Source organism: Citrus sinensis, chromosome 1, assembly GCF_022201045.2.
Source record: "Citrus sinensis cultivar Valencia sweet orange chromosome 1, DVS_A1.0, whole genome shotgun sequence".
NCBI lineage: Eukaryota > Viridiplantae > Streptophyta > Magnoliopsida > Sapindales > Rutaceae > Citrus > Citrus sinensis.
In genome coordinates, this window is record NC_068556.1 from 6,326,975 (window position 1) to 6,354,851 (window position 27,877).

At 34.0% G+C, this 27,877-nt stretch overlaps 2 protein-coding genes across 6 annotated transcripts; both read right to left on the minus strand.

The window, feature by feature from the left end:
* Positions 1-1,401: 1,401 nt before the first annotated feature.
* On the minus strand, positions 1,402-4,767 carry LOC102609291 (FRIGIDA-like protein 4a). Its single transcript, XM_006475536.4, has 3 exons — positions 3,715-4,767; positions 2,241-2,416; positions 1,402-2,130 (listed from the first exon to the last, which is right to left on the minus strand). The coding sequence occupies exons 1-3, from the start codon at positions 4,565-4,567 to the stop codon at positions 1,549-1,551; spliced, it is 1,611 nt and encodes a 536-aa protein (XP_006475599.1). The 5' UTR covers positions 4,568-4,767; the 3' UTR covers positions 1,402-1,548.
* A 7,785-nt stretch (positions 4,768-12,552) lies between these two features.
* On the minus strand, positions 12,553-21,385 carry LOC102609857 (hypothetical protein). 5 transcript variants are annotated; one of them, XM_025097489.2, is made up of 19 exons: positions 21,157-21,385; positions 20,225-20,405; positions 19,955-20,145; positions 19,406-19,531; positions 19,242-19,315; positions 19,090-19,159; positions 18,905-18,960; positions 18,679-18,750; positions 18,489-18,583; positions 18,249-18,315; positions 17,847-17,976; positions 17,458-17,676; positions 17,234-17,364; positions 16,462-16,636; positions 16,272-16,362; positions 15,626-15,783; positions 15,357-15,545; positions 14,443-14,547; positions 12,553-13,239 (listed from the first exon to the last, which is right to left on the minus strand). In XM_025097489.2, exons 2-18 carry the CDS (start codon positions 20,325-20,327, stop codon positions 14,488-14,490), a joined length of 2,007 nt encoding a protein of 668 aa, XP_024953257.1. In that variant the 5' UTR covers positions 20,328-20,405; positions 21,157-21,385; the 3' UTR covers positions 12,553-13,239; positions 14,443-14,487. The 5 variants fall into 5 exon arrangements, with proteins under 5 accessions (XP_024953257.1, XP_006475602.1, XP_024953256.1 ...); XM_006475539.4 differs by having other exon boundaries at positions 20,225-20,392; positions 21,157-21,384; XM_025097488.1 differs by lacking the exon at positions 21,157-21,385 and adding an exon at positions 21,005-21,148 and having other exon boundaries at positions 20,225-20,392.
* Positions 21,386-27,877: the final 6,492 nt, after the last annotated feature.

Below are 27,877 nucleotides of genomic sequence, written 5' to 3' on the forward strand. Positions count from 1 at the left end.
TCAGCTTAAGTTTTAACCTAGTGGTAAATGATTGATCCTAACAATTCAAAATGGAGTGATTAATGCCGTCAAAATTCCTTTTAAAGTGAATCCTGCAGACATGTTAATAAAGCCATTACTAACAATCAAGTTCAAGAACTCCTTGAACCTAATTGGAATTATTAACTTGTAAGTCAAGTTAACTATTACTAATGTGATGGGTAAAGCTATAACTGAATAAACTAAGGTGAAGATTTGTGGAAGTTAGTTAGTTATATTCGGTTATGTATGTTGAGGTGGCAAGCTTAGTCAGCGAGAGTAAGGCCCCCTGGTGGTTAAAGTGGTTATTGTAATTGGTTATTTTTTGGCATATATATAAAAGGCAAAACAAGCTGGAAAAGCACTTTTTGTAAGATCAATCTTTAAGTGATTATGTGCGAAAGAAAAATTTTGTGTGAGAGGAATTTATTTCTAGTCCTCTTAAGAGTGCATTGTAATCTTGATCAGATCTAATAAAGCTTTACCCCTGCTGCTTTCAGTCGTAGATGTAGGTACTTTGGTACCGAACCATGTTAATCTTTTGTCCTTAATTCTATTTCTTCTTCTTCTTCTTAATTCGTAATTCTTTGTTTTGAATTGATGCTTTGTTGCAATTGATCTTGGTTAATCAAAGATTAAGAATCTGGTTTGATTTCATGAACAAGCAGTTAATAATTGCAAAAATAATAAAAATGAGGAGAAAATCAAAGCAAGGTCTTGGAGGCTATATTGGATGACATGTTTCAGTATGAAAAATCCAAAGGCAAAGACAAAGACAGAGACAGAGACAAATCATCAACCTCAGTGACATCTTCACCGATTCATGATAGCTATTATAGTGATACGAACTCTTATTATCGCTATGAGGATCCAAAAGTAGTAATTTCCTATTGCAAGAACTCACAGGCATTGGGGAATCAAAAATGAATTACAATAGCGTTGTAGAAAATGATGAATCCTTTCACTCAAAAATTAAAAAATGCTCAATTGCAGTTGCTGCGAATGTTTGCTTATTATGGACAAACGCATTTAAATTGAAAGCAAATTAAATCAAACACTAATTTAGAAATCAAACATAAATTAAAAAATTAAACTCAAATTTAAAATCAAACCTTAGGCGCGAAAGGGCGACAACAGTGGTGTTGCATGGTGGAGTGGCGGTGGCTTTGGTGTTCATGCACACATTCGCCCAGCAGCCATTTAGTCTTAACAGGCCAGACCCCCCATCCATATTGAAGGCTGTCGTAGATTTGTCCATATGGATGATGATGACATTAATAGTCCACCGCTTTAAACAATTTACGAGACTTGTATTGGGCCTAGTAAAGCCCATTTTGAAAAGCAAACAAACAATTGCACATTGTTAAAACTTTGAAAAATATATCACCTCGATCATCAGCTTCAACTTTTCCAATTGAAATTATTAGTATCATCTCTAACAAAACTCACAAAAAAGGAGCGGCCCCAAAAATGGAAAAAGAAAGATTACGAACAAAATCTCCTAAATTATTGCCTACTGCACCTAACAAACTAGTGTGTATATGATGAAGATTGGTAAGAGGACACTGGAGCAGAGCTATAATCATATGCACCATAGCTGCCAGTCTGCCCAGTATAAGAACCACTGGCCCTGAACCCAGCAGAACCCATATTGTCTGCAGGTAATGAGTAGTGTTGCTGCGGTATTGCTGCAAGGCTTTGAGTGTGAGGCACACCATAAGTTGATGCATAATGAGCAGTACTAGGACCTTCATAGACACTCTGACTAGGATACCCGTAAGGCCCAGAGTACCTAGCAGCTGGGCTATGCTGTGCTTTGGGAGCCGGATTCCTGCGGCTGAAAGATTGGGAAGAGTTTGAAAACTTGGCTGCTTTAGCTGGACGAAAAGCAGGTGGTCCACTGCCTCGGCTATTACTAGCACCATGGCCTCGCTTGTTTTGGGGCTTGCTGTTGGTGGCTGCTGAACTTTTCTTCCTTTCCACCTTGACTTTTTCAAGTTGAGTAGCTCTCTTCCTCAAGTTATCAACAGAGAACGCTGATTCAAGCTTGTGGTCTTCCACGCATTTGATGATAGCTTTAATTGAATTCAACTCCAAATTGTTTGACTCTTCCTAAAAGTTCAAATAACATTAGTTAATGGTTCCAAAAGAAAGCATAATAAATCATGGTCCTATATCAGAATCTAATGGTAAATAAAAATACAAGGTAAATGTCAACATACCGTTGCAGAATTACTATGATTGCCATTCTTCAATATGGAAGTAGAATTCTTTTTTGAGTTCCGGAGATGGGACTTGAGTAGAGAAACTGGAGGAAATTTTTCAGTTAAACCAGACTCAGAAGCAAAATACACAGCTTCTATCTCTTTGCCACTCTTCACCAATTCAGCAATTATATCTGCAAAAGTGGAGTTTTTCTCAATCAATACAGCAGTTGAAATCAATTCTAAATTAGTATGCAGAAACATGATTAATCACATAATGCAAATACATACAAAATTTGCAATTTCGCTTATCACAGTCTTAGATCATACAATAGAAAGACAAGTTTGAAATATCATCCAGATCTACACCAAGCACATCTTCACTCCTTGTGGAGGGTGTGAAAGCAATTAACAGGTAATAAAATAAGCAACAGAAATATTATTCAGCCATTTTCTGTATTTCCTTCACTGAAATTCTCTCAGTCAGATCCAAATAAAAGATTTGCAGATATTTAGCTTTGATTTGAGTTTATGCTGGTCCAATTAGCTGTCTAGTACTCAGCTAAAAATTTGCAGACTGGGTTAATGCACCTTTGAGAAAGGAGCACAATTTGGATTACAGAATTCACAACTTCCGATTTTAGGTTGTAGCTCATTGGTCTATTCATATACAAGATACACTTTAATCAGTGAGAAAACCCAAGGGAAATAAAATAAAATCCAAGCATTATAGCAGAGATCCCAAATGTCTTGTTTTCTTGAAAACATATATCTTAACATGGAGAAACATATATGGTTGTGACAGTGTAAGTGTCAGCATCACCTGACGCAAGAAACCAGCAAAAATTCTCATCTTTTGCATTCATGGTATACATTAGCAAAGCTGAATGGTTCCAAGTGATGAGGTGCATGAAAACTTCCCAAGAATACCCACAAAAGTAAATCTCATATAAACTAGATACCGATTATAGGCAAGGTGTTGCATAACTAATTTAGTAAAAATTACATTCAAATAAACTTTAGTTCAAAGTAGGCTAAAGCTATTCGTACCTCATCCTAAGTAGAGTACAATAATTTCACCACATTTTGTGCATGCCATATACATTCACATTGGTACACAAATCCAAAAGTCCGGAATCCATAACCAATAATGTGAACGATATTTTCAGTATACACTGTTGAAAATTGCAACTTTGTGATGCATCATTGATGAAACATCTAGCTAAGGACTTCTGGCAAAAAAAAAACAAAATGCATAACTTTCAGTAGCAAAGAGAATGAAGAAATTGCAAGAATGGACATTCTAATGTAATCCCTAAGCAAGTGAAAACTACAACTTTGATATCTCTCCAGACAGAGAACTAACCATAACCTCCTCTAGAACTTTGTTACCTAATGAAATTCGAATGGCTAAACGGCAGTGCATGTAAAGAAATTTCCATTTCATCTAAACCAATGCACATTCCAAAGCTGAAGGTTATAGAAATCAAACCTTCCATTTTCTCGCCAAATCCCAAACAAGCAGCAAGCCTTGCCATATCCCTCCTAGAAGCATAATCCATCACTAACTTCCTAAGAAAATCCTGATCAAACCTTGAACTCAACCCAAACCCAAACACCATCTGCAAAAACATCACGGCCTCTGCGGGGCCCAATTCACTGTCCCGGAAGTCCTCCTTCCACCTCTCCACAACTCCCGCGGCCCTCTCCACAACTTTTCTCGCATGCACCGGGCCCACTGCCGCCTTTTTACCGTTGTTACCCGAACCTTCTGGAAAAATCGCCTGGACGAGCAGTCCACAAGCCCACCTCTTATCCGTGACCCCAACTTTCTCTCTCTTTTGAGCCAAAAATTCCTCCACAGCATCAAGTACCAATCTTGACGGGTCGACGGCCTCCCAAATTGCGCGGGAAATCTCAGTCCGCAACGACACCGATTCCTTGCGTTTAGAGATTATAAACTTTAGCAGTCCCGAGGAGTCCATCCTACGGCAGAGGGATTTTAACGTGTCCGATAAATCTGCGAACTTAGGGGGTTTTAAAAAGTCGGCGAGTGCGGAGTCCCTGTGGTCGTGAATGAGTCGAAAGGCAGCGTTGTGGCGGTCGGGGATGGAGTTCTCGCGATGGCTGAGGGAATCGAGGGTTTGGGCGGAGGTGGAATCGAGAGAGAGGAATTTAGAATCTAGGGATTTGAATTTCTGAGAGAGGGAATCTTCGAGGGAAGTGAAGTGTGAGGTTAGGGATTTGAACAGCTGCATGCACGAGGACAGAATCGTCTTTTGCGCTTTCAGGTCCTCGAAAAATTTCTCCACTCTGTCTGTTTTGATGGATACCTCGGTCGCCATGATTCAGTGACGATTTGGATGAAACGGTGACGTTTTGTTGAATGGCTTGTTGAAAACCCCTTAACCCCGGCGAAAAATGAAGATGATGTTCAGTGATGGTGACACTGATTTTTTTTAATTTTTTTATTCGTCTGGTTACAGCTAAAAGAAGAACGGAAACGACGTCGTGCCGTTAAACTTAAAAAGGTCCCAAATTGTAATGGTAACGTTGTCGTGTTGTCTTCTCCTCTATTTTACGCGCGTTATGATGTGTTACAACGAACTGTCTTTTTGTACCGTTGAGTTTTAAAATTTTTTTTAATTATTGTTTGACAAATGTTCGAATATAGAGTGGTGTTTGGTCGTGGACATTGGAACAATTTTAAAATGCGAACAATATTTTTTTTTATATACTGATATATTATAGGATTTACCTAAGTTGCAACAGTTATATAATACCCTAACTTTTATCTTTTATGATTTAATTACTGTCAGATTTATTTAAGTACCTTACACTCTTTTTATTTATAATTTGTTTACGAGTCTTAAAAAGATAATATTATCCTTCTTGGCAAAGGTGGAAGAAAATGGAATTAACTAGTACAGCCAGCAACAAAAGCATGTCATTGTCAAATCTCATCTTCATCAATCTTAGTGACCCACAACCATACCTAAAGTCGCTTAAAAACCCACAAGCAACACAAACAATATCTCCTCACAAGATCGCGCATCGGCTACAGCTCCGTCGTACCCATGCCAAGCCACCACATTCGGCGCCATTATTGTTACAGGTGAATAATCTGGGTTCCAATGTTGAGTGTCATATTCGACGAATAATGATATTGTTGTCTCCATAAGTAAATGATTAAGATCCAAAACCTCTTGTTGGAGACCAATTATTTGTCCACTGAAAAACAAGAACAAGAATAGCTCCACCAAAATGAAAAAGAGAGCAGCAGCAACCAAAACTTGCAAACGATTTGGATTTGTCGATGCTAATGGAAACGAACGGCCACCATCATCACTCCTACAGATTGTTGGACTTTGAGATTGAGATTGGAAGGGAGTCTTGAATTATCCTTGTTGCTGCTAGTTAAAATTCGAGTTATTGAGTTCATAATAAATGTTTTAGTTGAAGGCTAATGAGTTTGGGATCGGGATTTGGAATAATGGGTCTAAAACTAAGAGATTTGATGACATCATAATGAAGAAGATGGCATCAAGGCAAATTACAATTCGCTTTGACAGGAGCGGCCGATTTGAGTTTAGAATTGAAGTGATTGCCATGAAATTTTTTGAACATTTTGGGGCAAAAATGTCATTTTATTAATATTCCGTAAGTTTAAAATATGTGAAAATGAAGGTGAAGATCATGACAATGGAAGAAGATGAATGTGAGGAGTGATGATGATGGAGATGAAGGCGAGAGGAGAGAGGAAAAAAATCTTCAATTTCATTTGTTAATTTATAAATTCAAGGGTATTATTGTCTTTTGTTGATATTAGTGTTTTACATGGATTAATATGTCTTGGATGTAATTCAAATAAGTACTTCAATACTTAAAAAATAATAAATAAAAAGAATATAAGGTGCTAAATAAAATTTTAATATTGTATGTAAGTAGAAAGTATCATATTATTTCTTAGTATTTTATGAATAAAAAGGTTCAGTGAAATTTAACATTAGTTAAATTACAAAAGACAAAATTGGGGTACGTTACACCCGTTGCAACATAGGTGAACCCTATATTATAATAAAAGTTTAACTGATATTTTCAATCAAAGATCAGTCGAAATTCTCTTTAATAATTCTATTATAACACAGTTTGGAAGTCAATCCTTACTTAATATTAGAGGGAGATCTACCCTCACTTTAATGCTGGAGGGAGATCTATTATACCCTAAATGCGGGAAGACAGATGGACCCCTACTTAAGAGGGGAGTCAAGTTCCAACCATTGTTGGAACTTAAATGCGGACGATGTTTAAAGGTAGGGTTTTGCTAAATAGTAATTTATATAACTTACAATCTTTGTAAAATATGTAAAAATTAATAACATGACAATGAGCCCTATTGCTATGTGACATGGGTTGTAAGTTACACAAGTTTAACTTAACAAGACTCTTAAAGGTAAGAAAAACTCAGGCTCACTACTGCACTATTTTTTTAGTATATTAAAATTCTTTCTTTTTCCTTTTAGTTCTATCTAAATATTTTAACATACAGATATCCACACCTTAATACGAGTACAAAATGTGTGTGCGTGTGAGGGAGAGAGAGTAATTTTTCAATAACGGATCAATTACTTTATTAAAAATATAGTCTATTTTATAATATAACACACACACACACACACACAAACACATATTATAATATATATTTTCTAATGTATAATTTTAAAGTGATAGAAAAGTTTTGGAAAAACGCATAAACCACACCACTTATGTGCTTTAAATTTTAAATATATTAAATCCTATGGTTTAATAGCTTTTCCAAACTTTCCTGATCTGATCCAAAATTTTAAAATATTGGGAAAGTTTGGAAAAGTTATTAAACGATATTTTAATACACTACATACTGTGTATTTTGTCTTATAGTGTATTAAAATTTATATATATTTTTTTATCTTTTACTTTATCCCTTACTTTAATATGGTTGGGGATTCTTGATTGGAAATTCACTCATGTATATATATAGGTGCAGATGACTACATCACATGCCATGAGAGTTTAATTGAACAAAAACACTATAACACCATATGGTGTAATAGCGAATCCACATGAAATCTACATTTAAGTATCCGTAGTTGAGATGACACACATACATATATAGGAAAATGACCCAATCAAGGATTCCTGACTATATTAAATCATGGATGAGTTAAAAGGAAACAAAAAATTAAAAAACATAAACTCCAATACAATGTACTTTGCGTGTAGTTTACTGAAATTTGTATTTTTTTGTCTTTTAATTTGTCAATGACTTTAATATAGTCAGATATTCCTAATTAAAAGCTTATTACACGCACACAAACACACACATTAATTTTTTCTCTTTCATATAATCATCCATTCTTACGTGTATAATTCAAAATTTTAAAAAATGTTTCATTCCAATTTTGTTATTTCTATTAACTGCAAATTCTAAGGTAAAATGAGAATTATCCTTTGTTGTTTAGAGAAATTAAGTGGAATTCTCTTCATGTTTTGAAATGGATTTAAACTTCCTACAATTGTAATTGTGTTAGTTTTATATATCATTTTACTATTCTACCCCTAGTCATGATGTTAACTATAAAATTTAAATGTTTTGATTATTTTTTATAACTTATATATCCTTAATAATTAAATTAATTTAATAACAAATTGTAAAGTATGAAAAAAAAATTATAAGTACAAAAAATGTCATAAGTACCTTGAATAATTGTATAAAGTATTTATGTAAATGAATATAACAAATTTGATAAATTTTATTTGTTGCTTAATTAATCTGGCATAAAATTACTCGTTTTGTTAGAGAAGCATAGGTTAGGCCATACCATACACCCTTTGTTGTTTATGACCATTGTTATTGTTGCTTGTGTGCTTGCTTAAGCTAATTAAGCGATTTTTAATTAATTATTTCTCATCAAACAATAGCAAGTGTGTGTGATTTATTATTTTGTCATTAGTTACTTTTGTATCGCTTTCGTATAGTGATTTTTTCCTCTCTTTAATTTATTATATATTATTCATTTGCAATCATGAGTGAATTTATTGTGTTTAGTCCAATTATTTATTTGATCTTTATCTGCATGTATATTCAGATTGTTTTATTTTATATTTTAAGAGGTACATTTAGAATCTTAGATTTCATACACTTAGGGCATGTTTTGTTACATTCCGTCAGTTTATACAACTACTAGAGGTATTTATGACATTTTTCTCTATAATTTGTAATTCGTTATGTAATTAGTTTAATCATTAAGGACATATAAGCCATTTTGCGTAAAAAAAATGTTCTCAAAATATTTAAAATTTGTGACTAAAGGTAGAATAGTAAAATAATATATAAAACTAACACTGTTATCAATACCAAGTTTTTGAACCTATCTTTTTTAAAACATAAGAGAGTTTTGCTTAGTTTTTTCAAATGACAGAGATACCCCCATTTTTCACCCAAATTCTAATATTTAACATTCATGAAAAACAATAATGTTTGTGGCTGTCAAATTAAAGCACCTCGACATTTGCTGATGTAGTTTTCAAAATGCAGCAATAGATTAGCGGTTGTTACCTGTAGATGTCTTTGAAGTGGTGAATATGGCTCTTGCTGTACACGTATTAAGTCCTCCAATTTATCACAAGAAAATCAAAGCTTGAAAGTAAAAGAAACCCTTTCGGTATCCGTTAGTTTCGAGATAGATGTGAATATGACTCTTGCTATACAGGTATTAAGTCCTCTAATTGATCACAAGAAAACCAAAGCTTGAAAGTAAAAGAAACCCTTTCAGTATCCTTTAATTGTTGAGATAGATGTGAGATGCATAATTGGCCATTCACATATGCATCTTTCATCTGAACTCATTAGGAGTAGCAATAGCCCACATAACAGCTCAGCATTTATGGTCAGGAAAAGAGCAGAACAAGTTAGAGGAAAAGCAAGAATGGTAATAAATTATAAAGAATTAAATAAATATACAAAATTTGATGGATATTTTCTCCCTAATAAAGAGGTATTAATAAATCTTGTAAAAAATAAGACCTATTATTCAAAATTCGACTGTAAATAGGATTTTGGCAAATAAAAATGGAAGAAAATAGTATTCCTTATACAGCTTTTAGCACCCCACAAGGTCATTATGAATGGTTAGTAATGCCCTTTGGACTAAAAAATGCCCCTCAAATTTTCCAAAGTAGAATGGATAAAATATTTAGAAATTATAACTATATCATAGTATATGTTGATGATATATTAATAGCTTCAGAAACAGTAGAAGAACATAGGCACCATTTAAAGGAATTTGTTAATATATGTATTAAGGAAGGAATAGTATTATCTAGTAAGAAAGTAGTTATAGAACACAAGAAGATAGAATTTTTAGGAATGATACTAGACAAACAAGGTATTAGACTTCAGAGCCATATAGGAAGAAAAATAATTGAATTTCCAGATAAATTAGAAAATAAACAACAAATACAAAAATTTTTAGGTTGTTTAAATTATGCAGAAGGATTTATAAAAGATCTAGCAAAAAAGAGAAATATACTTCAGAAATTACTAAGAAAAAATAATACTAGAGGATGGAGTGAAGAACATACAGAAACTGTAATGGAAATGGCTGCCCCGAGTGTTAAAAACTCTTTTAACTTGCAATAATAGTTATGAAGTTCAGCATATTAAATTACTTGAAGCTGATACTTTATATCTGGCTTTGTAAAACCCTTTAACAAGAAATGCTCTTAGAGATACAAATTGGGCTGATGACATGTTGGCTATGGAAGGGGCATAAGCTTATGCTAAACCCCTTTTTTGGATTGCGATTGAAGCAACATCTTTTTCAATCATTCACCATTTCAAAATATTCTTTTGAAGCATTAACAAAATTCTTCTACTGCTTTCTTCTGCAGTCTCGCATATATAGCTATTAGTTTAGTAACTTAAGAACCAAAATCTTCGAGGACTGTGGAAGGTAGGGTTCCAGGCTTCTAGCAGCTCACTGTTCACGAGAGATTTAACTGTCAATCCCAAAGAGAGAATTTTATAAGGACAAAAGAACTATAATAAAATAGTGATCATGCAACATACAATAATATGTTTTTTTTTTTAAAGACATACAATAATATGTGGTTACAAATAATTATGATAGACACAAGACGATAAGGATGCTGCAAATGACAATTAATTTCTACCACTTTCTGCATTATTGGTGTTTAGGGTCACTTCCACTGAAGTTGAACACTATTTACGTAATTATGATAAGGGATAAATCCATCAATACAATAACTTTAAAAAAAATTTGAAATCCCTTCCTATAAACATGTAGAGGGTCGGGGATAAAAAACTTGTCGATTTAGACTATGCTTAAGTCTATGGTTTCACACTCTTAATAGAAACTAAATTATAATATATTTGTTCTCAAACAAAAAAAATCCAAATAATTACATCTAACAAAGTTCACAAGCTGTTTTGCTGTATCACAACGATACATCTTATGGTCATTAAATGTCAAGCTCAAAACTTAAAGGTGGCCTGACAACACTTCAAGACACATCAATTGCATCTTATACAACCTGTCTTTGCTCTTCAATTTCAGGAATGTGTGCTCCACAATTGTTTGTTTTCTACTTCGTATACATTATCAAGTGTTCCTTTTTTTCATTATTACTTTTTTATAATAAATTTTACTAAATTAAATTATTAAATTGTGTCCTACATTAACCAGCATAAGAAATTATCTAAGTAGGATACATCTCTTTTCCCGATAGACTCAGCTTTTAAATTGTATATCTAAAAATCATAATCACAAAAATAACAATAAAAACCCTTATTCTATTATGATATCGGCTTCAACATGAATATAATATAGAAAAGAAAAGGTTTAGATACCAGAGAATCTCATACTCTACAAAAGCAATATTTCATCCTAGTGGTGAATAAAGTAAAAAAGATACACGGGAACAATCGCGCTTTCCTATCTTATATATATATATTCTCTTTGGACGATGGTTAATTTAAAATCCAGTTAATCTCAGTAAAATCATTACTTTCTTAATTTCTTTACATTGATCCCGAAAGCGAGAACACAACGCCAATAACAATTAAAATTTTAATATTCATTCGTATCTTGCATCAAATTTAGACTAAACCAAAAGGGAAAAACGATGAACCAAAAAATAAAGAGAACTTTAGAACTTTTCAGATTAAACTATTGAACTTTTCAGATTAAACTAACAGAAAGAAAGCACCAATAAAGATACAAGGAAACAAGTCATCATAGATCATGCTTCAAACTTGTAACTAAAGACTATATATACAAATCTGTACATAAGCCCAAAAAAGGCAAAAATATTATAGGAGCCAAAGTTTGAAAGTGTTGTTTTCTTGCATCATCCCTGTGATTTCATGAGAAAGATCCTGTTAGGATCAGCAAAACGAACAGAGAATGAACGAGAGAAGCTATCAGGCTCATCCCATGCAAACCCTTGATCAAAATTCTGAGAGTAAGTGTAGGCATCATATGGAACCTGGAACATCTTCCTCTTCTCTTTCTTAAATTTCATCAGCAGCACTATCCACCGCAACTTGCTTTGTCCCTCGGACGGAGACGACGGCGGAGGTGAGTTCACAGGCCGACGCTCGTCACAGCATCGGTCTAGTTCAATGGTTCTGCTGCCTAAGTGGTACAACTTTCTGATGTCCATTTGCGGCACAAATTGCTTGTGAAGCTTTTGGGGCACCACTGCCACTAAGGAGTCGGAGTATGAGAATAGTTCGTTTTAAGGATAAAGTAAAGGCACATCGACCTCGGCCCCGTTTATAAAGGGATCGAAATACAGCTTTTTTTATGAAATTAAAGATTTTATAAGTAAACTAATGTTGACGAAGTAAACCAGCAATAAATTGAAGAGTGCATGGCAGATTCTCATTTAACACAAGCATGCAATGCACGTGATTAACTGCGGTGACTAATAAAATTGAGGCTGTGCGGTTCCAACTTCCATGTGAATGTTTAACCATTAGTTTTAACATGTTCGTCTGTAACAGTCAAATTTGGATTCAGCATTCATCTGAATTTTACTTTACCACTGAGATTCAATTATCTTTATATTTTTATCTAATGAATACCAATTACACCATCTTTCTAAGAAATTAACCAAAAACTCAGCTAAAATATGAATCCCAAATCCGCTGGTAAACTTGCAGTCATCCTCTTAAATAAAGTGCGGCATACGATAAGTTTCAAGTAAGCATCATTCAGCAAGTAAATTGCAGATTTAACACGGCATAATTGATGGCACACATGGATAGTATGAAATGTTCTGTTTTGATATTAGCAATTCTAGACAGAAAAAAACATGGAGATATTACAAGAGTAATGCAGACCTTACAAAAGACTACAAAGACATTTTCTCAAACACGTGTTTGTCTATGAAGGTATTATCACACACTGGTGCGCTACCACCTGCACTTTAAGACACATCACATATGGACAATCTAAGCATCGTTTTCAGTGCTCAGGCTCAGCTACCGCTTATCCTATCAGAGAAACCGAGGGCATAAATATAATCAACCTGCTTAAAATCCAAGGCAATGCCTCAGAAAATTTTTATCACATTAGCAGAAGAATTTCATAAAAATTTATATCTGGGCAACCGGTTACAACAATGACAGTCACAAGATTTAGATTTAAGAGAACTGCTTCTGAACCCTCATCTGTAGTACTTTGTTGACAGCCTTTGTTAAACTTCAAATGCCTAAGGAGCTTATCCTCTGCACATGGTGAGCAGAGCCTTCTGGGACCACGACGCGTCACAGTGTGTAAAATCCCACAGGTCTGGGCTTTCAAAAGGCAATTAATTCCAGGCTTTCAATACATTCTCCTCAAAAAAGTGGCCTCTGGCTGACAGAAGCCAATTTCTCTGTGGATACTCCTTAACTTTACTTGTCTTCAAGAGGACAGGCAGAGCAAGTTGTGTTATGCAGTCTACCGACCTATATATAAATATATATTAATGCGAGAGAGGTTAAAACCCCATTGAAGTGAATTTGATCTATAACAATCTTTGAATATAGTTACCAAGTCAATTTGATCCACTTGTTTGATACAAGACATTATTATTGGATTTCAAATTTCATCCGCAAAAAAATTATGAGAAGCCACATGGGTTCAGTGGTTCACTGGTTGAGAATAAAGCACCATGGTGCTAAGGACCTCTATAAATATGCATGCATGATGCAGATCAGAGGAAGTGGGAGCCCAGATTCCAAACGCAAGCCTGGATTTTCCAATATAAACAAACAAGGAAACTGATATCTTCCATAAACAATATGATACTAATCTTAACCCCATCAAATTTTAATGTCAATGTAATCCGCCTTGGCATGCATTCCAAAGATGCCCAAAATACATGCAAGAGACAAGTTCCACATAAATGAAGCAAATCAGCATGCAGAGTAAGAAGAATGAGGGAAAATAATAATCTTAAACAGGGAATTATTGCACATACTGAGAAGATTATGTGTCCAAAATCTTAAGAACTAGCAGATGTACAAATTACTCATCTCCAAGGATCAATGCCAAACTAAACTGAGAGCATAAGAAAATTGCTAATCTAGAAAGTAATGGAGATGGCAATTAAAATTGGCAGATCCGTGGTATAAAAGTATATTAACTTCGTACAGGCACTGATAATTTTTAAGTAATTGTGACTGCAATTCCAATTGACAAATTTCTGTGCTGCTCTTCAGACATAAAATAGAATGAAATCTCGTGTACTTTCTAAGGCAAAGGTGCAAAGCTAGTTGACAGTTTACCTAATGGGATCAAATCATCTACATTAAAATATTCCTAAACTGCTTAGAATGGGAAGCATTTTAGCCATTAAACTTAGGGCGCCTAAAGAGCTTTTCATCTGAGTGAAACAAAATTTGAGACACGAAATATAACAATGCAAAGAAACACTACACACTCAGAGACACTTCATGTAGCAAGTACATTTGAAAAGCTATTATGAATACATGATAAATATCTTGCTGCTTATTTATACTATTATATCATCAAGCATCACAACAGAACGCAAGGAGCAATAGTTGAAATGGTATCAACAAAACAGAAAACTCATCACCATATATTTAAAGGCCACAAAACAGATTAAAGTATGATATATGATGTGGGATTAGACTGGGAAGGCCTACCTGCATTGGTTTTGCACATGCAGTTTCCCCTCCTGATCCTGTATTTCAAGATACTGTTCTCCCATAGCCTATAGATGAAATATACAAATTCTTTGACCATTTATCCTGCCACACAAGCAAAACCAAAAATTAGAGATGTTAGAAGGCTCTGCCAGATTGCGGTCACCCAGCTGAAGTGTTTCACAAAGATACTTGCTCTGATGACATATTTGAAGCTAGAACTATTTTCATAAGTTCTGACTCCCCAAAATATGTGCTCCAATGAAAAGAACAAACGTTAAGTATCAGTGCACCACTTCTCTGAGATGATTGAAATGATAAGCAAACATAGAAAATATATAATCCACATCAGACAAAAGTTGGTCTCCATGTCAGTTGGTCAACAGGAACGAAACAACATGGCATCTAGGGTTAAAAACATATATTTAAGTTTGCTTTGATGTGAACCACATTACTTTATTTTTCAGAATAATTGACATAAGGTTAGCAATTACTACATGGACAAAAAGTAGCACCCAACATATAAAATTAAATCAGTGTAGCTCACTCATCAATAATAGGAAAGGATGTCCATTCCCAGACCCTAATGCATGGAAGTAAAATGCCCTATTTTGTATTACCACATGATAGCTAAAATATGACTAGCAGCTATACAACATTAATATAGGTTTTGGAGAGGAAGGGAAACTTGAGAACTTCCACACACATTGATATACCATGAACTGTCTAATAAGGATTCAGTTTCTCACGAACCATAACATGCTCTACAGCAATAAATTACAGCTCAACCCTCACACAAGATATCAATTTGAAAAAATAAAAATTCCCAAGAATATGTTTTAGATCATCACATTCACCAATGAAACAGAAACCCCAAGAAATGATGAATATGGAATTATGCATTTTACATGTACCTTGACATGGGTACAAGGAAAAGCAGATGTCCGTAGAGTTTCCTGCATTACATCTGGTGATTTCTTCTTGGGAGAACTGAGTATAAATGCAGCTTGATCCTCTGTGGCAGCAGTTGAGGTAATTCGATATCCATTCTCCCATCTTCTATGGATCCCTTCGCTTGGATAAAGGAAATCAAGTTCAACAACCTGGTAATAGAGTACAAAAGATGTAAGTACTTTATGTAGTATTGCATCGCACAGTTTATATCAGATGGAAATTGGATAACCTGATTAGAATAGCCAGCATTTCGGGACATGACAATACCCCATTTGCTACCCGCTGTAGTCATAGAGGTGACAGAGAAGCCTTCTTTCCACTTCTTATTAATCCATTTGAAAGGAAAAACATCACTAACCTTGTAAGACTGTTGAGTGTAAGGAGCACCTTTAGAAAAAAGGGGAAAAATAATCAACAATTTTGAAGACTTTCAGAATGATATGCTAGAGAATTATGGCTCCTTATGGCATCATCCTAGCACTCAGCTAAATTTATAAATTTCTCAGTCTAATTGATTTTCTTCTTTTATAGTGCATAGATAGATTCCTCCAAATAAGCACAATTTGTCAAAAAGTCAAAACTTTAAACCAGTCTGTAAAAACAGGGTTATCATAAACCTACAGGACGTCCAGAATTCCATCAATTTGTACATATCAGAATCAATCTGTAACACGCCTTAAAAAAAAAAAAAGCCAAGCTAATTGATTGCCTTCAGCAAAACATACCACAGCCAGGGCACACGTGGATAATTATGAACCAAATTACAGTACTGGACGATACCATATCAGATTCCTGGATTCTATATGAATGCACCAAAGAAAAGCAAATAAATAGCATAACAAAACAAAGAAAAAAAATTGGTAAATTTCAATTACCCTTTGACATAACCACCAAGGCACTACCATTGCATGTACCAGCAACTGAAGTGATATAGTAATTCTTGTCCCACTGTTCCATTATCCACTCCTGACAAGATTAAAAAGAATAAAATACAATCCCTTTTCTGAGCATGATTAAAGTAGTAAAACTGCTCAATGTCGGCCAAGAGTTTTGAGCAATACCAACCTTATGCAAGAAATTATGCGATAATTCATAAACCTGGGAAGTGAACCCTGTCCCTCCATCCATTACAACAGCCCACAAATTATTAGATGAAGCAACACAACTAATGTACAAGCTATCTTCTCTACCCTTCGCCACATGCTGGTGAAGTCTGGAATCCAAAACATTGTAGTGGTACCTGCAGTATAGGTTTACCCATTAGCTAATAACAAGGAAACACAAGACTCTACCACCAACATTTTGAAGATAAATCATATAAAAGCATATATAATTGCCCCCAAACTTTTTTTATCAATCTTAGTTTTGACACTACCCAACACAGGTATCAATCCTCAATCCCTTGAGAATACGAGATATACACTCGGTCTCCAGTTCCACCAAAAGGCTTCATCAACTAACCTAAGACAACACGTTTCATATCTCCCACCAGCGCCGTCCAATATTATTCCATTGTACATTTTTGAAGCATGCACTGTCACTTAGGAATCACATTTTTATCTTAAGGGGAAAGAAACACTGTTTCAATTTTACACTGCCAGATTTACTCATAGATGTAAATTTGACAAGTCATCCCTCAAAACTATTTTTGCATGCCATTTTTAGTGTCATAAAGGCAGAGACAAAAATTCATATGTCATAAAGGCAGAAATGCTTCATAATGAATATTTAATTACCAAATAACAAAATAAAACAATTAAGATCCGAATCAAACATTCATTTTGTTAAAAAGAGACAAAATTATTAACTCAGAAGTTTCTCGATTCATAGGCTTTACCTCTGCTTCATTGGTGATCTAGAGTTATAGACTGAGATCCACTGAGAAGCTGGGAAACCCAACCGAACTTTCTTCTTAAGCTGTCCACCATCTTCCAACACAGCAGGCAATCTTCCCCTTTTTTCACCCACCTAAAACACAAAAGATTTAGCAATAAATTGTAAAAAGAATAATCCATGTTAATTAAAACATTAATGAGTCAACATAAAATAGCAGGCAACAACCTTCAATGCTCCTACAGTTTTAATAGGTCGCAATGATGCATTGTGGCCTAGGCTGTTCTCAAAAAGGGAAATAAGCTTTGCATAATTAGGTTCTTCATCGAATCTCATGTTGGTGACCATCTCAAGAAACTGCTGAAAAGAAGGAGGGCACAAGCAGCAAAGCATCTCAGGGGAAGTTCCCATCTTCTTCTTGCAAACAAGGAATCCTCTATTCTCTCCCTGCACCACAATAACGCAGCATGGTAAAATAAGTTATCAAGTGAATTCGAAGTAGTCAAAGATACAAGTTGCACTACAGTAAGTAGTGAAATAAACTGACTATCAACAAGTGAATTCGAAGCAGTCAAAGATACAAAGTTGCACTACAGTATGTAGTGAAATAAACTCACAACAAATCCTTGCCAGGGAAGTTTTCCTCTGAGAAGAAATATTAGGGTATATGCCAATGATTCAAGGTCATCTCTTCTGCTTCCGGTCCTACCTAAATGAGCATGTACACTTGCATAACGTACAGTTCCCCTGCCAAAAATATAAAATATATCTGGCTGTCAAAAGATACAGGTATTTTTTGTGCATTGATTTGATGGAAGATAAAATCATGAAAATCAATTCTGGCGATTTGATATGGCATAATGAAAAGACAAACCATCACATTAAATAAAAGCATAATATGAAATACATGACATATGCAGAATCAACGAAGCTCAACCATTTTCATGACCTGTTCATCTGGTGTACCAAAAGGCACCAGAATTATGTACTTGTTTAAGGGTAATGGAAAATGTGGTTACCTGAAAACATCGGGCTTTTGGTCATAATCAATATGACGGCCAGAACCTGCATCTCTCCATCTTGAAGCTGAAGTAGACAATATTAGATCAGTTATCAGTGACATCAATATTAGATCAGTTTCTGGTTGATCTCCATCTTATAGCTCATTTTGGTTGTTATCAATGACATAAAATTGTTGAAGTATCTCCATATGCCACATATTGAGTGCTGTTAAAATAGGACCGTGAGAGAAGCCATACCTAAACCAAGATCAACCAGAAACAATTTCTTCTCATCAGGTGTTCCGGGCCGGCCAAGCAAAAAGTTCTCTGGCTTAACATCTCCATGTACAAAACTGAGGTAGAAACCAAGAAGTTGTAGAAAAAATGCAGTAAAAGAGTAAAGGAAATAACAAAGAAACAAATGAAGAGCATAGCAGTTTCAAAGTACCCTCTCAGGTGAAGCTGTTCCAGAATAGATATTCCCTCCACTGCTATACAAGCCACCATCTCTTCAGATAGCCTGTAAGAGGAAGAAAAACAATGATCAAAGTTAAAAACAGAAAAACAGCAATAACGAAAGGCAGAATGCAATTTTTGGAAACTAACCATGGTAATTTTTTAATTAAAAGAAATAAATAATCAAACAATGAAAAACAGAGAGAGAATATTCATACATCTGGTTGTTAGAGTTCCAAACATCCCATAAACTTGGGCCTAGCATGTCCATAACCTGGATTCACAGACCCAAAACAATTGAGTACAATGTAATCACAGAAGATTACTGATATCAATAGGCAAAAGGTAAAAATAATCTTCAACATAAACAGGAAATATAAAAGAAGCAAAGGGTGAAACCTACAAGGATATAGTAGTCTCCTTGCTGGCCTTTGTAATGGACCAAAGGAAGTCCATAACAACCATTAAGAGTGCTAAACAATAATTTTGAAACAGAAAGATTGGTTAGGACATAAAAGTCAGAGTTAAAACAGCAGAAGAATCAAACCCGCCTACCTATATACTTGCCACTCATAAGGAGGGCTAGAGCTGCACCCTTTATTATTTCGACGCTCAAACTTCATAGCAACCTACAAACGTAACAGGAGAATACCATTAACAAAAAAAACCACTTCCTAATAATTCTGCATGGTTTACTAGAATTGCACAAGAAATTAAACCTCCAAGGCATCAGGCCCACTGCGCCCTATGCCACCGGTCATCCTTCTTCCAACATAAACTTGTCCAAAACCCCCTTTTCCCAGCTTTTTCTCTACCTTGTACAAGGGGGAGTTCCCAAGCTGTATCTGAAGAGGAAACACACAATAAATTAAAAATAAACTACTTCCAAGTATTGCCTTAACGCATGAACCAGAAAGACATCACATAGGCTGCCAAAGCTAACAATGCATTGTAACAAGCAGAAACGTTTTCAGTAAAAACAACATGTAAAGCCTAACCATTTTAAAACTTGACCGTATCTTACAAATGCTTGGCTTGTTTTCCCATAAACAACCAAAAAACACATTAGTTTGACTGCTTGTCATGGTTAAGAAGAATGTATTAACAAGGTTAAAGAAAGAAGCAACTACAAAGTCAATAGTCGATAAAAATGAAAAATATTGATTCAGGCTAAGTCTGATGTGACTTTGATATTAGAAAATGGTAATAGAAGTTGTTTATTTTTCTATCTACTAATTTTACTACAAGTGTTCACGACAAAATAGTACCTTCTCAGGAAGTGGACTTGCACTTCCTTCCTCCTGAACAGCCAATAATTTTTCAGCTCTTTGCTCACCTACCTGTTTCACGGGCAAGTCCAAACCTGTTCCACCCCTGCCTCGAAGCCCAGCAACAAAAGTCTTGGTATTCTCTTGATTCACCATTTTGCAGCCTCTACCTCTGCCTCTACCACCTGCGCCTGGATTTGGACAAAATAAAACTGTCTTAACTTGATTTCTTGTTAGAACATCCTAAGACCAGAGCTATAGTGCTATTACCTCTTCCAGCACCACGCTGAGCAGTTGGAGCTAAAGATAGAGGATTCTCCTGGCTTTTATTGAGCCTCTTTGATCGACGAATTCCACCTTCCAAGTCTTGCATTCTTTTCCCATGCAAAGATGAACAGCTTTAACCTTAATCTCCTTGCCGAAAGAAAAATCAGTAACCTACAATTTCACCCTATTAGTGGATAAAGATTACAACACTATGGTAGAAGAAACAAGGAAAAACCCAATAGTAATAACTAAATCATAAACTTGCTCCATGGATATGAAAAAACACACGACATGCATTCGCAAATCCAATAAACAAAACTTGCTTATTTTGGCAGATGGTCAAGGCTTAAGACTCTTCAAACAAAATTTAAAACGAATACATAAATTCCATTACATGATGCTAGCAGTAAGTCCAATGGGAGTTTTACAACATCAACAAAAATTGATAGATTGACTCAATCTCGATGAACATTAGATGGATGTATCAATCAATGCGAAGCTTGCACTCTAAATGTTACTGTATGATAAACCATTACTGATTTTTCAGCAGTCCAACAAAATCTAATCAACCAACCACAAGTCCAACTGCATCCTCTTCAACATCAAAAACCAACACACATGCAAGATGAATTCTAACAAATCAATTCTTACATAAGCAAAATAATCACATCACCAAACTAGAAAATAGCAGACTCCGTACCAAAAAAATACAAATTTTAAATCCAAAAATTACAAGCAATGCTTAAAGTTGAAATCTTTCCACCTATAAGCATAACGTGAAACCTGTATGAAGCAAAACCCCCTCGGTTGTTTAACGGCTAAAAGAATAAAACGATCGTCCAAGATTTCAAAGAAACACAATCAAGGCACAGTAACCATAAAAGCCAGCCAAAAATGGAGAAAAAGAAGTTTAAGTAAACAAATGGACCACGCACCTTAAGGAATCATGCAAATTTTATAAGCTTCGGTAAGCACAATGCGTTGGATTTTCTTTTTTATTATTTAGTTTTTAAAAAGTTTAATTTTTGAAGGCATAGCTGTAAGAGAATTGACGGTCGGTGACTTCGTGGCGTGGTGTATGTGTGAGAAAGAAGGAAATGGGAGAGACGGCGCACCATAGCACGCTGGCTGACGGGCGACATACTGAGTGCGGGACTACAATATAGCTGTGGTCTCTACAGTAGGAGACTTTTATCCTATTCAAGTTTGCGTAGATGTTATGCTGTGACGTTTTTGTGGGCGTACTGACACATTTTTGCCGTTTTGATTAATTTGAAGCAAGATGAAGTTTTTCTCTTAAAACGCCAAATAATTGTTATAATTGTTATGTGCTAGGTCGAATAATGGTGCGTGTATAAAATTTAATGGTACGTGTATAAAATTTGGATATAACTTTTGATATTTTTCATTCATCGATATGTGAAATCGTGTCATTAATAATTTTATAAAAAGTTGATTTTTTTTGTTAAATATCATTGATCAGTGATACTTTATTTATAATAGAAAATAATAATATATTATTAATCCTGTTAGGTCACAGTAAACTTTTTATATCAATATTAATGAATTAATTTCACAACACAAATGAATAACATGTCAAGTGCCATGTATTTTGAGATATAAACTTTATATCTCAACTTTAAAGCATGTCATAACTCAAAGATTATATCGCACATCATTTGGAGCTATTTAATGATTAAGCGATAAACAATTTTTTTTTTTTTTGGAAATAAGATATCTCCTTCATTAAACAAAGACAAAACTATGCAACAATAAAATTTTGAGTTGAAGACTCCATTTTAATGTCGTTAGGGTTTTTATTATTGATGTTATTGTGTCAATAATATTATAATTTAATTGGTCTTATATTAAGGACCTATTTAGATTATGTGGAATATTAGAGAATTTTTTAAGACAATTGGCATATATACATATATAGATAAATGACACACAGCTTTGAAATATTAGAATAGAAAGTAAAAATGCATTAAAAGAAGTTTAGAAAAAAAATTGCACAATATGGGTGTCAAAAGTATTTTTTGAGTAAAAAAAAATCACACTCTAATAGTAGATACATGTAAAATAAAAAAGTGAGAGTATTTGCACTTTAAAAATTATTCTAAACACTATTGCTTTATGCACTCATCTTCCTGAATGAGGTAAAAGTTCATATATAAGTTTGACGATAATTTCAAAAGCTCGATTGATTCTCTCATTTGAAATTATGTAGAGAGAATAATATTAAAGAAAACATATTAGAGGACACATGATTTTATAGCACAAATATGCTCTTTCCATAGCAAATCAAGAGTGCCAATATAAATTGATGTTATGTTTTCTTTTGTTAAAGATAAAATTTGAGTTTTTGATTAAATTCAAATTGGTGATGGATCACAAGTTCAAATTCAAAATCTTCACTAATTTAGCTTAGTAAATTTGCTATGCAAGTTTAAATCTTTTGTGAAAGTTCTTCTACAATTAGGGAGAGCAAAGTGATAAATATTTAGGGGGACAATATAAATTATTTGTTTCACCTTTATCCCATTTTGATCTTTATATGAGTTAATTAATTTGAACTTGAAGTTCAATAAGATTATTGTACAATACGCATTATTGATCAATTATTGAATGAATTTATTGATACGTAAAAGTGAAAAATCACAAACAAAATACGATTGTTGGTTGATATGATGTTCTTGAAAGACGAAATGGTGAGACAAATAAATATATAAATGCCTGAAGCATGTAATAGATCAATTAGTCTTTATATGAGTTAATTAATTTGAACTTGAAGTTCAATAAGATTATTGTACAATGCGCATTATTGAATGAATTTATTGATATGTAAAAGTGAAAAATCACAAATAAAATACGATTGTTGGTCGATATGATGTTCTTGAAAGACGAAATGGTGAGACAAATAAATATATAAATGCCTGAAGCATGTAATAGATTAATTAGTCTTTATATGAGTTAATTAATTTGAAATTGAAGTTCAATAAGATTATTGTACAATGCGCACTATTGATCAATTATTGAATGAATTTATTGATATGTAAAAGTGAAAAATCACAAACAAAATACGATTGTTGGTTGATATGATGTTCTTGAAAGATGAAATGGTGAGACAAATAAATATATAAATGTCTGAAGCATGTAATAGATCAATTGATGCAGAAATGTAATTGTTGGGAAGTTAAAGTGAAATAATTTGGTGCTCTTAAAGAAGTCATGTTTGCTTGTAAAGCAAATTTTTTCATCTATATTAAATTATTGAATATATTGCCTCTAGAAAGACATAACATACCAACTAGAAAAATGAATCTTAAATACCTTTGAAGAGGTAAATAGTGTGAAATAAAGAGATTCAAATTGTCCTATAAAAGACACACATGCAATTTAAGAGAGAGAGATCTTTAGACTTGTACATGCATATCTATTAGAAACTTTGAAAGATCTAATTGGGCATATATATTGAAAAATAAAAAAATTTGATCAACAGTGTGTTCGTACTTGGTGCAAGAGAATAATTGAAATTGATATAAGATTTTTGTCAATAAAAGTATAGTTATTAGGATCAAATTTTCAGGGATCAAATTTTTAGGATCCTGAATAAATAAAAAAAGTGAAGATCATCAAATTATATGATTGGGCAAATTTGTAAAATATTTGGACTTATAGTCCATACTTTAGAGACATAAAATTAATCAGTAAAATTTGAAGAATTTTGGACTTGTAGTACATACACTTAAAGTTGTAAAACTTATTAATAAAATATGACTATAAACTATAGTGTGTCAAAAATTAAATTGAAGAATTTATGTACGTATCATTGAAGGATAAAATACTTGAAACAAATACTTGAAGTACTGAATAAAAAAGGTTATAGCTTACATGTTCTTGATAAAGCTATAATCATAGTTGTATATATCATAGCAATCTAGATTTGTAAAATATAATCACTTGAGTGAAAATTTATTATAAGTGGAATATGTCATTATCCACTTTACTATGTGATTTTTATTAAAAATTACAATTCCAATCTTTCCAAAATGTGTTGATGAGTTCATGAAAACACTATTGAAGAGCCTATGAATTTATCTCTTTTAAGAATGGAATTCAAGATGAAAGATCTTGAAATGAAAGAATTTCCTTCAATTTGTGGATTGAAATTTATCAAGTGAAATGCTAATATTATTGAAATGCCAGAAGCATTTCATATTAAAAAATTGATCTACTTTAAAATAGATTGTATGTGGCTTGGTTATAAAGAAAAACATTTTATTCTAACTTGTGCCTACAAAGGCATTGAAAAATTGCATAATTACAAATTAAATTATGTTCAGCATAAACTTGAAAATGTCAAAATAGTGTGAAAAGTTTAGCACACTCTTTTCTTGAGACTGAAGGGATATGAGTTTAAATCTAAGTTTGAATGGAGACAATTGTTGAGCGTTAGAAAGTGTATATTTATAAAGGAGAAAATCGTAATTTTATACTTCAAGTCTCACTAACATCTCTACTTTTATGTATTTAAGTCCCTTGTGATGTTTTATTATAATTAAGCATTTTATGTATTTTGGGGGTATTATGTCATTTCACAATGAACGAGAGATCAGATGGCAAAACATACAGTAATTTTGAATGCAGGACAGTTGAAAACCTTAGGAGGAGCATAAAAAGATAAACGACATTGTTTAAATATACGGTACTGTTTATGAAATTGTTCACGACACTGTTCACATATCGGTACGATGACATGACATTGATCGCTAATGTGGCACTGACCAATGACATGGCAGCATTCGATTGGACGAATGATGTGCCATTGACTGCTTTTGTGGCGTTGACTGATGACGTGACTTGACCGATGATGTGTCACGATCCTATTGGACTAAAATGTTGATGTGACGTTGACTGCTGATGTGGCAGTATGTTAGTGGACCGAAAAAACGTGCGTACGGTATATGCATATACACAGAATGATAGCCCTGATGATGTGTTCTATCTAATCAGAACTTGCCATGTGGCGCAATCCTGAGCGTCTAAATTGTTTTAATTCGATGGTCATGGTTTACTCATTGTATCTATAAATAGAGGACTTCCCTCGCTAATTGGACACCCCTAAATTCATTTTTTAGCTTCATTTTCTGTAATTCCTCTCTATCTTGTATTTTCTATATATTTTAATAAATTTCTATTTTACCCTTAGTTCAATTATGAGTAGCTAAATTTTTTTCATGTTTGGGTTGAAGGTGAAGTCTCAACATATTCTATGGGCTTAATTTGGTAAATTTACTTTCTCTTCCCCTCTGACTTATGTGGATGTTTTGACTTTTCATCAACAGATAGTAATAATTTTGCCTAGATATTGCATTGGGTAACCGTCTCCCTAGTGCAATGTTATTACTATTTGACATAATAAACACTTAGCACCATATTGATTAGAGTGCGGTTCATGAAGAGTGGAAACCCCCTTCATGATTTAATTAGTACTAATAAAGAATATTAAGCTCATGGTGTATGTTGAGTGCGGATCCAATGACCCAAGCGCTTCATTTTATTAGTTTTTACTTTAATTGATTCTTGCCATTTTCATTTAAATTTTAGGATAATCTAAATCACTTCCACCACAAATCCAACGACCCATTTAGAAAAATAATTCTACACGCTATTAAAATCCACCTTCTTGTGGGATCGACACTCGTCACTATTGATTTATTCTATAATAAATTCGTGCACTTGCGAGTTCAATAAAATTTGCACAACATCAATGTCGTGAAGCATTTCACAGACCATTATCATTGTTGCAAGATATTAATTCAAACCAACGGAAATTGTACCAAAAATAGAGTTTTTTAAATTGATCTAGTTTCCTAGAATAGCTGCGTGTATAGTTGTCAATTAGTTAGGATAATTTCCTCAATTAGTTCATTGTAAAACTATATATTTGTACTATTGTATTCTAATCAAATATTCAGTAATACAAGTTATTCACCTTCATGGTATCAAAGTAAGAATTCCTTTAATTCCTGGAAACTTTATTGTTGTTCTGCCCTTTCTCTTACCTACAGATAACCTAGCCGTTCTCCTACTTTCTTTTCTACCCTAAATCAGTCTTACCTCTTCATCATGTTGACGTTGTTTTCGAGTCTACAAGCACCCTTGAACATGCCCAAAATGCTCCTACAAGCTTGCCAACACCTGCTGCTGTGCTGCCTAAAACCCAAGCTTCGGCCACCAAATCTCACTCCATTCAGATCACTACCACTAAACTGAATGGAGGAAATTTCTTGCATTGGTCTCAATCTGTGCGCATGCATATCTATGGTTAGGGCAAGATCAAGTATTTAACTAGAGCAAAGGAGCATGCGGTTGATGATGCAACCTATCCAACATGGGATGCTGAGAACTCGATGGTAATAACTTGGTTGGTGAACTCTATTGAGAACATAAGCTCTAACTTGATGTGTTATCATACGGCCAAAGAGCTTTGGGACAAAATTAACCAAATGTATTCTGACTTATGAAATCAATCTCAAGTATATGAGTTAACTCTGAAACTCGGAGAAATCCGCCAAGGTAACGATATTGTCACTAAGTATTTTAACTCCTTGAAACGACTTTGGCAAGCTTTAGACCTATTTAATGATTATGAGTAGAAATCTTCTGAAGATTGTAAACACTGTAAGAAAACGGTAGAGGATAACCGTATTTTCAAATTTCTCATTGGACTTAACATAGAGTTTAATGATGTTAGAGGCAGGATTATTAGGAAGCAGCTGAAATTCTAGTTATGCACCAAGAGGGGGGTGAATTGGGATTTTAAAAATTAAGCTAAGCAAATCACACAACAATTTAATCTAATGCCTTAATGGAATCAAAAACAATAAATTCAATAAAGCACAATAATAAAGGAGTAAGGGAAGAGAGAGCAAACACAATGATTTTTAAGTGGTTCGGCAATCCCCGCCTACGTCCACGCCTCCAAGCTCACCGGGCTTGAGGATTTCACCAAACAAGCCTCTAAGGCTTCAAATGCTTACAATTAACTTCCAAGGTGTCAATGAACCTTCACAACAAGAGATTATCCCCAATCTCTTAACCCAAGTGTATCACAACACTTACAATCTTTTAACTTGATTTTACAAAAATGATTACAAATGAATTTCTCTCACACAATGTGTTTGATCACAAATGAAAGCTCAATGTGTGAATGAATGAGATGAATACAAGGATTTAAAGCTCAATGAAAGTTGTATTCTCAATATTTTGCTCAATGATGATCGTTAGAATTCTTCTTGTTTGGATTTGAATGAGCTTATTTATAGTTGGAGCTAAAAACTAGCCGTTATTGACTTTCTGCTCACTATCGGATCACCGTTAACTAGATGTCGGATCGCCGTTAGTGTCCAGAGGCTAATCTTCAATTCTGTTCAATGTCGGCTACCCGTTATCTAGATGTCGGATTGCCGTTAGTGTCCATAGGCTAATCTTCAATTCTGTTAGTTGGCGACGAGCCGTTATCAAGATGTCGGATCACCGTTTTCTACAGTAACTACTACAGTGAACTATTTTATAAAATAATAGTTTGAACCCAAAACTTTATATAATTGTACTATGGCCCAAAACGTTATACATTTAGCAAATAAGTCC